The sequence below is a fragment of the Tympanuchus pallidicinctus genome, unplaced genomic scaffold, assembly GCF_026119805.1.
Source record: "Tympanuchus pallidicinctus isolate F22 unplaced genomic scaffold, pur_lepc_1.0 scaffold4, whole genome shotgun sequence".
Taxonomy (NCBI): Eukaryota; Metazoa; Chordata; class Aves; order Galliformes; family Phasianidae; genus Tympanuchus; species Tympanuchus pallidicinctus.
Genome location: NW_026294758.1, coordinates 47,458,914 through 47,470,614, shown reverse-complemented (window position 1 = coordinate 47,470,614; position 11,701 = coordinate 47,458,914). Strand labels below are relative to the sequence as shown.

Here is an 11,701-nt window from a genome sequence, read left to right as displayed (position 1 = left end):
AATTACACTCATGTCTGGACAATAGCCTACACCTTAACTTCTCTACCCAATAAACTTGAGCTTTTCTATCTTTACCATATTTACACGAGAAATATCTGATTTAAAACTGATACCCAGTAATCATTTCGATATTTTAGCGTCCATTACATGGGGGTCCTCATTAAAACAGCATTCTGCACATTGTATGGAACAGAGCCTGCCACGCACGCTTGAGACCCATGAGAAACACAACCTGATGAGATCAGTGAGGATTTGTGCAACTGAAAAAATCGGTAATGGGAAAGTACTGTTGATATTTCAGTTGGTAGGAATCTTACTACCTGCGTTCACTGGGAGGACACACTCACTGCTTACTTCTGTTGCTTTAAATATATAAAGTCTTATTTAAAATCCACAAGTGCAAATAATTCTCTTCCTCAAAACCAATGGTATCACAATTCAAAACAGTTGGCTATACAAAAACAGAACCAATTCAGATATGTTTGTAACAAGAAAACAAATTTATTGATTTTAAAAGACAAGACACAATTTTGTTTTGAAAAACACAAAAAGCTAGCCTGAGTTCAAGTCTGAAATATTCAGAAAAATCCTACTGTCTTTAGTATGTTCCAGTCATTTTTTTAAACAACACACTAAAAGTTAATATATATTTTTATAATTATAAAAGTTCCCCAGTTATTGTACAGTACACAATACAAATTGCCCACAAACTATTATTTAGCTCCTGCCAGTTTTGAGAGGACATGATATACTAAAAGATTTAGCATTTCTCACAAAAATCACATCAGGAAATACGTATTTACAAAATCAAATACATTATACAAAAAAACCATCACGTTATTCTGTAAAGATGTCTTCTTTAAATAATTAAAAAGTATATTCAACTGTAGTCCAAAAACTGGAAAAGAACATTACATTATCTCACACATACAATCTACAAAAAAGTCGCTTACCTCATTTACATAATATATTCAGTCAACTGGAAAATAAAAGTTTGAATCTATCCTAGTGTTATGATGTTTCCGTGCTGTGGGACTGAACAATGTAATCTGCCACTTACTAAGTGAAATTTAAACGATGGCACTTAAAAAAATACACTATAAAATAAATGCAACAATGGAAGTTTCCTAGAAGGTAAGAAAGCCCTGAGCGATGACAAAATTACTGATTGGTAGCTCTAGAATTAACCTAATTAAAGTTTACCACCTCAGGCACAATTTTCTAAGTTTTTGAAAGGCACTCAAAGTTTCTTTAACAGCCTCATTGGTTATTAACTGTAAATCCAAATTTCGAGTGAAGATGAGTGGAGATGGGCAACTTGCTTTGGTACAAAGTGATATATTTCTGGCATCCTTTTAATTGCTTAATTGGGTTGTGTTAAGATGGATATAATGTTTCAATGCAAGGCAAACACATTAATATTGTATCAAAGAAAACTTCATTTGGGGAACCCTTTAGTATTCTTAAAGCTCCTGGTGACATCAGCGAGTCAAAAAGAACCGAAGTGAGTTCCTGGTAAATACCAATCCACGTGAGGTTGTCTGTCCCTCCGAATCCTAAACTCCTCTAGCAAAGACATCTGTTGTTTCAGAGTAAAATTCATCCAGAACTGAAAACTCTTGTAAGATGTTTGCACCCGAATCAAGAAAGTGCATAAGGATAGAAAGATCCCGATTTAGATTTAAGTGAGGCTCATTTGATGCTAGTAGTCTTGTTCTGGGCCTTATTTTCTACCGTAAATTTTACCCTTAGTGAGAAATCTTCAAGAACAATTCTTACCAAATATTTAACTACTCAGGGCTTCCAATCCCAAAATGTTAATTTATTTTTCGAAAGGAAAAGGAAAGGAAAAGTAATAAAACATGATCATTTTCAAACTAAGGCATATTTTACTTCAAACAAACACTAGGCAGTCACTTTGTAAGTGGCTTTTACTATTTCTCAAGTTAAACTGGTAAATTAAACTCAGGTCTACCGGCACATAAAATCACTAGCAGCAATGATCAAGGCATGCAAACTCAGAAGCATTTACATTAAATTATGAATTAAAAAGTTGTTAAATTAAAACCCTTTGAGTATTGCATTTATGATAATTAATTCTGCATGAATTTGCAATAACTGACTAAAAATGTCTACAGCTTACTTGCACTATACTACTGATGTAATTGCATTAAATAACTTAAAATGAGACCTTTTGTGTTTTTTTGCCCTCAGATAGACTTCAGTAAGTACAGCTGCACGTAGTGTTTGCGACTGATACTGCAAGAAACCTGTAGAAAATTTACAGTACTCTCACTTAGTAAGGTGGCATTTCTCTCTTTAATGTCAAAGAATCTGTACTTGCTACTACACTCATTCCCTTGCTCTTATAAGCAGTGTTTGTAAGATCTAAGGGGCTTTTTAACATGTTAAAAGGCTGGTGCAGTTTCTAGGCTGCTGTTAAAATTCTCATGTTCAGTAAGGGCCATCCCTTGCACCCCTGCAGATGAAACTGAGTCAAAAACCTTCACCTTAGCCTTAGTTATTATTGCAGTGACTGAATGTTAAAAGGAGTATAATTGGGTTCTGGTTTAAGAAAAAGATGGCAGAAAACTTCAGTGTAAACATACCAAATATTCTGTAATTTTTTTCTTTTTCGCTAAGCGTTTAATTTCTAATGATTCTCTTTTACATTATTGGAGTATTCCATGCTAGCCTACCTAAGGAGATTTTCAAAAAAGGATAAGTATTTTTTTCCTAAACCTTCATCTTCTAAAGGCATCATATTAGACAACTTAATGTCCATAGAAACACATTTGATTTTCTTCACGTATTTCTGCATTTATGAAAACAAGGGAGATGAAGAACTATTTTCCATTAGGCAATACACATCAATGGCAGTGAATATTTGGCTAAATCTATGGAACCTATCACAAAACCATTCCTGTATAGTAAGCAAGTATCTACTTTAGAATTATATAAAAAAGTAATAATAATCTACAATGCCATCAATCAGCTATTTTGAAGTGTATGATAAATGGACTGAATAAATGACCTAAAATGCTTTATTCTCATCATATGACTTACAATGCTCAAAGGGTTAATGCAAGGCATTACGTTAAATTAATTTTATAATACTAGAAATAAGCACTGTGTGTTTATGCTCCTATTCCAGTTTTTTTGTTTGTTTGTTTCTCTTAAATCACCAAACAAATTAGCAGAGATACTACAATTCCAGTTACTGATTTTAAACCATATACACAGAGGATGTCCCGTTAGAGAGACAAGGGCCCAATTTTCAGAAATTCATGCTGTTCTCTCAAATGAATGTTTTAAACTCTAAAATTACTCTTGTAGGTCATACTTACATCATTGATAAATCTATTTTTCCTTCCCTGCTTTTATAGCTAAAATGATTACTTTCGTTCTGTAAAACCATTCTGATTTGAATCCAGTGTGATTCTAAATCTAAAAGGTTTTCTAAACAGTGCAGGTGTCAATTAGTGATATTCAGAAAGATATCATGTCTCTTAGGAGAAAAAGGAAAGATGAAAAAAGAGGTTTTAGATATTTTAGAATACCTCGCTTTGAATTAAATTTGTATATATGCCTATACATTCCTGAATGACAGTACACCAGAACATCACCTATTTTCTTATTTATGAACTAAAGGCTGTAATTCTGTAAGTCATTACTGTATGGGTAAATAATTTAAAATCTATTTTCCAGCTTTCTAGGGAGGTCTTTTTAAAAGAAGGTGCTTATAGCATGCTACAGTACATGAGTAAAACACAAAAATAACAACTGAAACCAGAAAAGAAAAACAAAAGCTTTGAAACTGATTTACCATGAAAAAAATTGGGAATGTACCAGCAAATCATCATAAATATAAAACTTTTGAAAATTGGGCCCTGTGCTTTGAAAAGGTAGTTTAACAATACCCATTCCCCTACACTGTTCACTGTGATATTTGTGCTGACAGGGAAAATGCCTTTTAATAGTTATTTTGAATTCCATTTCACATAAACCACTATCAGCCCTCATAAGGTCTACCCTGTGGATAAATGCTAAACCTCTCCAGAGCACTGGCAACAGACTTCAGAGCTGGTGTGCCAACCACATGCTGCGCATCATAGAATCTGGACTGAGGTATTCATATCTCTGTAGTTTAATCATTACTAAAACCCAACTATTAAAGATAGCAGAAGTGTGCAAAATGTTTTACCTGTGTTTGATTAAAATTTCATTAAATTTAAAAACACAAGACCTCCAAACCTGCAACTATACAAACTAGCTTACAGCAACTTAGTTCTTCTAAAAATCTTGTAAGAAAACAAGTATGAGGAAAAAAAAAAAAAAATTTAAATTCCAAAAAGTAATCAATTGATAAGCATAGAAATACAGACGCCATTTAATTTTCTCAATCTGGGATAGTTCCAGTTTGTTTTGATAACTCATTGTTTGTAGAAGCTATGAAATACATTCTATCTTTGTATTAATTTTTCTATTTTTTTTCTTTCCTTTTTTTTTCTTTTTTTTTTTTTCTTTTTTTTTTCTTCTTTTTTTTTTTTTTTTTTTTTTTTTTTTTTTTTTTTTTTTTCACTTTGTGAACAGTGAACAACTGGGATGGGAGTGGGAAACGGAATAATTAAAGATACTCAGGTCCCACCTCTTTCAGCAATCTAAATTTACCTATTACAATCATTCTCTTTTCTCAGCAACAACAAATACAACATTAAAATCAATAAGACAGTAAGAAAACATTATAGGGTTTGCCAAGACAAAAACTGAATGAAGTACTACAGTATTAAAAAAGTTTAAAATGAAAAAAAAATTGAATTATTTCACTTTATTTTAATTGTAAACATCTTATAATGCACAATGAAGGGGAGTAAATATTTATCACAGCTTAGTTTTAGGATTTTTGGTGAAGGGTACATCTACGCTGATTTCCAAGGATTAATCAGGACACACTGAGCAATATATGTGAGAGCAAAATCTATAATGAGATTCAGTGCAGTTATGAGTATAGAAATAATGAATATAAACCTCACTTTCTCTTCTTACTGAGGTGAAAGCCATTTATTAACATCAAGCAGGAATTATGCCTACACAGAGTAAGCAGGATGGGTTTACCTCCCAACTCTTTAAAAGGAAGTTAAATTTAATTTTGCACACCAATAATGTTAGGACATTTTAGTTGATATGTAGCTGTATTTGGAGCACATGTAATCTATAGCAACAAACTCCTTTGCTATAAATACACTGTTAATTTTGCTATTCTTCTCCCATTTGGTATATATTACTTTAAAGTCATGTCACAGACACTGTAGGTAAGCCAAAAGAACCTCTAATTTTTTTTACACAGTCATTTGTATAAAGTTGATGTTTTTGTGCTCTCCTTCACTTTTTGGCTTTTTTTTTTTCTTTTTTTTTCTTTTTTTCTTACTCAATGCCCTATATAACGTGGCAAATTCATGTGTCTGCATAATGAAATATTTAAGAATAAAAATGGCAATTAATGTATGCTTTATATAAACTGTCAATACGAGATCGAGCCATTAAAATGTAAAATCAGGCTGATACCCCACAAAACATACAAATTGAAAACATGCACTGCATTGTGTACCTGCTCATTTATTCATTTTTACCTTTTAAAATTAGAAGTAGACATGGGTCTAAAAATATATATAATCATGCTTGGGACTATAGTCAATCTATCTTGACATCTGAATGTGGTATTAAAGCTAGTTTTGCCTTCCAGATTCCCAAGCAAATTTTATTTGTAATAAAGTGAAATCCAGCTAGAAACAAGAAAAAATAGGTTTATTGTCATTCTAAGAGGGATATTAAAATCATTTAATAATAAAAAATCATTTTATTATTTTGAAGGCTATGTAACCTGTCCTTACTTCTTAGGGAATTTGAAAATGACAGGCACACCTTGTTGAATTAATTTAAGAGTTAAGAATAACAAAAAGTACTAAGTCTTAGCTTCAGTTCTGTTTAAGGCACCATGTAATAGCCGAGGTACAATGATCCCTGATGTACATTCTTAAATGGCAATGGTCCATCTAGCCACCTATTCAAATTCTACACAACTGGGAATAAGTAAAAGTGAGGTGTGCCAGTTACACTGCCTTACCTAATTTTTTGTAGAAGTTTAAATCCACTGTAACAACAAGGAAATATTTTTGTGAAAGGAAAATGATGCAGGTTGCTACATTCCTTGCATTCTATAAATTATCTTTTCTAAGAGCAGCAGATTGAACCACTAATACGAAAAGACCTGGAATAGAAGAAAGTCATCCAAATGGAATATTTTCCTGTATGTCCAGTCCAGCTTAAGTAGCATGTACACTTAAAAATTAACAGCAATAATTAAGTCACTTCTTTTTCAGCTTCAGCTTCTAACAACTACAGTCCCACTCAACAGCCAAAAGTACCTGTTCAGTGGCACCACATTTAGTATCAGTAGTCTTCAAAACAGAGGAACTGGTATGCAAATAATACCTGGAACTGTTGATTTTTAATGAACCTTGCATTCTTAACATGATGGTCAGATAATTAGGTACGTTCGTTACGTACGTACACATTATCACATTGTTACAATTCTGCCATTTAAACTTGCTTCTTTCTCACAGAAAGAAACTAGTATATCTTCTCAACTCTTCAACATTATTACAAAAAATCCCCCTGAATACTCACAATTTTATCAAAATAGTGTCTTCTAGTTGTCCACGGAAAAGCACCTTTTATAACAAACTTGATACATCTGTTGTCAAATAAGTATGCCTCCAGTGTAAATCAAAGAAAATAGTTCTTTTGATATTTCACAGAAGTGCATCTATTTAAAAACCTATGTATATGAAATCATCACCATAACCAATAATGAACATTAAAATATTTAAAAAAAACTATGAAAAAAATTAAATTATTATCAGAGGACAAAAACATTAACACCAAGCTTTGCAAAAATCTTTCTTGCATTTGATTATAAGAAAACTCTTCATATTGAGTGGCCAATGTAAAATGATCCTGTTTACAAGAAAATCTTTTTTAAACAGGTCTGGCAAAATGTTTACACCCATACCATTTAATGACTCCAATAAAATAATGCTCAGTACAGCTGAAATTTGACAACAGTCGATTTTCAGACTTTTTTTCTCTTTTATTTTTTTTCCTCTTAAACCCAAAGGGCTAATGTAATGATGGGGGGAGGGGAGAAGTTTCACATTAGACTGCAGTATATGTATTTCCAGTAGCACTGCACTGTCTGATAGTCTGAGTAGTTGCAACGATGTGCTCATTATGAATTGGGTTCAGGAGGTTCTGCTGTACTCCACTCTCAAGCACTGGCTGCATGCAGCCCACCTGAAATGCTTGGTTTAGCTCTGTTTTCTCTCTCTTTGCTTGCGGCTCTCCATTTTCATCCATTTCTTCATCTATTTCACTTTCAACTTCGCTGCCTTCATCTGCATAAAGGAAAAAAAAAAAAAAAAGATCTAATACAAATGGCTTTGTTTTGCAAATAATATTTGAAATACAAAGATATTGGGATGACTAGCAATCTGATGAAGTACAAACTGAAAACTTAAAACTTTAATGGAAAACGCTAATGATTACATCAAATAGATTAATAGACTCCCATTGTTTTGATCACACTAGTTAGATACTAGTGATGAAAGAAGGAGAAGAAATTACCAATCCCAAAACCAGTATCTAACAAACAACAGTAACTTCATATTGTAAAATCCCTTTCATCTTCAAGATCTGATAAACCTTTTGAAGAATTATTACATATTAGGGAAATGAGTGAAAAGAGGTTGTGATGTGACATCAAATTGTACAACCAATCAGTATAAAATGTATGTCAAAATATGGCATGAAGAGCTCGTAAGGAACTCATTTCTTCCCACCATCTTCTCTGGCAAGCTACGTAGCAACTGCATGCAACTCTAACTATGCATTAGTTAGCATTATGCAATGCTAAATCTTCATTTAGCAGTGATAAAGTTACATAAGCCTACTCTTGTCTTTCTTCCCACAGCTGTTTGCTTCTTTGTACTACCAGGCACAACACCAGTAACACCAGGCTTAACTGGAAACATTTCCTGTGTTAATGCTAAACGTCTTTAAAATAAACATAGCTATGATATTCTAGTAATTATTATATGCTGGATATCAATGTATCTGAAAAACAAACATATGCATTTTATAGCATGATACAGCTCTAAGTTCTACTTATTTTGCTCAGAGACACATTAATTCTACACTGACTTATATACTGGAAAGATTAAAATGCATACCTTTATCCATATTTCCAGGGGACACAGCATTTAAATCACCAAACTGCAAAGTAAACAGTGGAAAAAACTGAGCACAGTCTTATGCAAATAGTATGTAGAATGCCTGTGATGGAGCCAGACTGTGCTCCACAGGTTTGAGGCTAGCATGCAAACACATGGCCTGCACTGCAGCCACATCCATCATGCATCAATTCATTTTCCATTCCATCTTGTATTTAGTAAGACAGTTGTCACTAAAGAAATTTTCACAAATTAAAACGGGGAACTACAAACTTATATCATTCTTTTTCAAGATAGCATCATCAGGGCCTTTATCAATTGAAGTGAGCTACTTCCATGCTGAATGTCAGAAACTGTGACAGATATTTTGAACTATCGATATTTTATCCAAAATGTCTTTTTAAAATTTCCCAGAGAAGCTAAAAGAAAAATGAAGGTGTGTCTCTAAATGCAGCTATAGCATTGCAGATTTACCTGGAAGACAGATGAAATGCACTGCTGAGGAAAAGTTTACAAAATGGTAACCAATTTACTTGTATTAAAAAGATGTATTTGCAAAAATGTTGTTCATATTCTAGATGTATAACATTCCTTCCTTTCCTTTCCTGAATTCTCTAACTCTCTTAAATGAAAGAAATTAGCAGAGTAGAACGTCCTCAGTGAATCCCAAATGAAAGGAGGGTTTTACTTAAATTATACAGTTCTGACAGCAAATGATACCAGCCTTTTTCAGAAATACAGTAAGACAAAACAGTAACTTAAGGAACACTAATGCAATGAGCACCAATACCATAATGTCATGTCCTCGCGCTTAGCCTTACGCTACTTTGGCTTTGTGCATGAAGTGTTCACACAGCTATGCAATAGACAGAACTGATTGAAAAGAAAAATAATCACTTATAAACACAGGGCATTTTTATTTGAATGAATTTGATCCAGTTAACTGCAGCACTTGTCAGTACTTTTGCTGACAAGTGTCCAAAGCTGGGAGAAAAGGAAGGCAGGAAAATGAACATGCTAATCTCAGCTGCAATACTAGCATACGCTGTCCTGTGATGTTTGACACGGATCTGGTCTTAGATTTCCTCTTTTTATTTCAGTCACAGTCACTGAGTATAGAAAATGATTAACAAGCGTGCATTTAATGAGTATCTGCGCCTTCTCTCCTGTACCAGCCAGTGTTGTTAATTTTTTTCAGGATTCCACCTTCAGTTTACATCAAATAAACAACTAAACAACTCCTAAAAACTGATGCATAAATATAGGATGTGTGTTAAGAAGGCAAAGATGAAATAACTGTATACTTCTAAGTATCTTACTGCATATATAGGGCAGACTAAGGAAATAGACTATTAAATTACTATTGTAATTTAATTTGTCTAAACCCTCATGCCACGTGTCAGGAAATCATTTCACAAATACAGTGAGACATGTCCGATCTCTCTTGAAAGTCTGCTATCTATATACACTATTTAATGATACTGTTAGTGTATTTGAAGGAAGAATGAAACCTGATGTCAAATCAACCTGCAAAATTACTCGCAAGTTATCAGTAACAAAAATCGCACAGTGACTCCCAAGTGTGAAAATGTAATAAAGCTGTGCCATAAAACATCTACTTTATTTTCAAATACATAAATTTCCCATCACTTTGGGAGAACATTTGATGAAAATGTGTTCATTCTTCAGTATCTCACTCAGAAGTTTAGATGAATTACTGGAGAAAAGAGTGATGAAATAAACCTCGCCTTGCAGGTGCCATAGTCCTCAGCTGAGGCTCTTTGTGTTTTTTAAGCCTATAAATTTTGAAATGTATGAAAATAAACTGTGTCACAGATCTCTTAAGTATAAGTGTACATGAATGTGAACAATACCCTATGGACCAAATAGATAACATCTTTCTGAAGTCACTGGGAATAGACAGCTTATGATAATTTTTGTACTGCAATTATGATAATTTTTGTACTGCAATTCCAAATATATGTTTAAATACATGTAAATAAATAGATCTATGTAAATGACAGTTTCCTATTTCCTCCTTATCCCGACCCCTCTTTTTTTTTTTTTTAATTTTTACAATACTCTGTTCTCAGGAAAAAGAAAAGAAAAAAAAAAAGAGATGAACATTTTTCAAACTGTGCCAAAACTTAGGTACATTAATCTGTGCACAGATCTGAGAAGGAGCAAGTTTGTTTGCAAATAATTGGTTAGAATTCAGTGTGATTTCAGAACTCTGACAGTCAAACAACGAAACAAATGTGAAACTGTTAATATATTCGTAACCCAGTCTATTCTTACACTGTAGAACATCCTACAGATTCACGTGGAAGTTTATAAAATTTGTAAAGGTATGTACTCAAATTCATCATAAATCTATCAAATCTAGTCTCTTACATATTATCTTACCTCTCCCATAACTGCAATAGGTGTCTCTCCTGTGGCCTGAGCAACACGATGTTCTACTAAGTAAAACATGTATTCATCATAAAGCAAGCGGATCAGATGAAAAGAGCCAAAGCTAGCAGCACTGCGCAAGGTTAGATCTCGAATCACCATTGAGCTATTCAAAAATGGAAAAAAACATCTGTGTTATATGTCATCGTCACATTAATGCTTATCCATACCAACATTTCAACTCAAAACCAGTATTCTTACAAACATTATGCACAATGTCTGACTGATGGTGTCTTCGGAAAGAGGTGTTCAGGAAAGGCAATTATTTGATTTTCTCTTTTTGCAGAAGATGTTGCTGGCCACCATGTTAGAAAAGAAAAAACTGGATTTTTTTTTTCCTTGTTCCTTTGCTTTCCTATCTGTATAACCACCAAGATTTGTGCATTTAGGTTTCCCAATAAAAAGGTTTTACCATGATTTTAATAATTCAAAGTTTAAACAAAATTAGAAAAAGACTTCTGTGTATGTCTTAGATTGACAAATTCTGGTATCTTCAGCAAGTAGCTGACATAATCATTTTCAAAGAACCAGCTTTACACTCACAACTGATTCAATAAGCAGCTAACATGGAATGCTAACTTGCTTTAATCCACTTTCTATACTGTAAAAAAAGTTTACCTTAGCTAATAATCACACATATCACACTGTATTAATAAATAAAATTAAAAATAGTGGCTTAATAATTGTACAGTTATTTAACCCAACAATTCCACATTGTGTTTCTAACTCACAACAAAATTCTACCTGCATTCATATGGCCTTCCAAACAGCAAGAGTATCAGTTAAGTCCTTGCCAAGTTGTAAGTGTCTCTGAGTTTGATGTTAATAGCAATTTTCTGGAAAAAAAGCCACCCACATACTTTTGGTAACTTAGTGACTCACAGTTTGACGTTGTATCTGTCAACCTCATTACAGTGAACAATTCAGCGAGTAACATAACAGTTAAAATGTTTTACAAG

General features: G+C 33.2%; 1 protein-coding gene across 5 annotated transcripts in view; it reads right to left on the bottom strand.

Moving 5' to 3' along the window:
• Positions 1 to 479: 479 nt before the first annotated feature.
• RFX3 (regulatory factor X3) overlaps positions 480 to 11,701 on the bottom strand; it is a 124,671-nt gene continuing 113,449 nt past the window's right edge. For all 5 annotated transcript variants that reach the window (XM_052700939.1, XM_052700938.1, XM_052700936.1 and 2 more), the window contains 3 exons: positions 10,695 to 10,848; positions 8,289 to 8,331; positions 480 to 7,454 (listed from right to left, as the gene is read on the bottom strand). In XM_052700939.1, the coding sequence (XP_052556899.1) occupies positions 7,216 to 7,454; positions 8,289 to 8,331; positions 10,695 to 10,848 (436 nt within the window). In that variant the 3' untranslated portion in view covers positions 480 to 7,215. The remainder of the gene's footprint in view (positions 7,455 to 8,288; positions 8,332 to 10,694; positions 10,849 to 11,701) is intronic.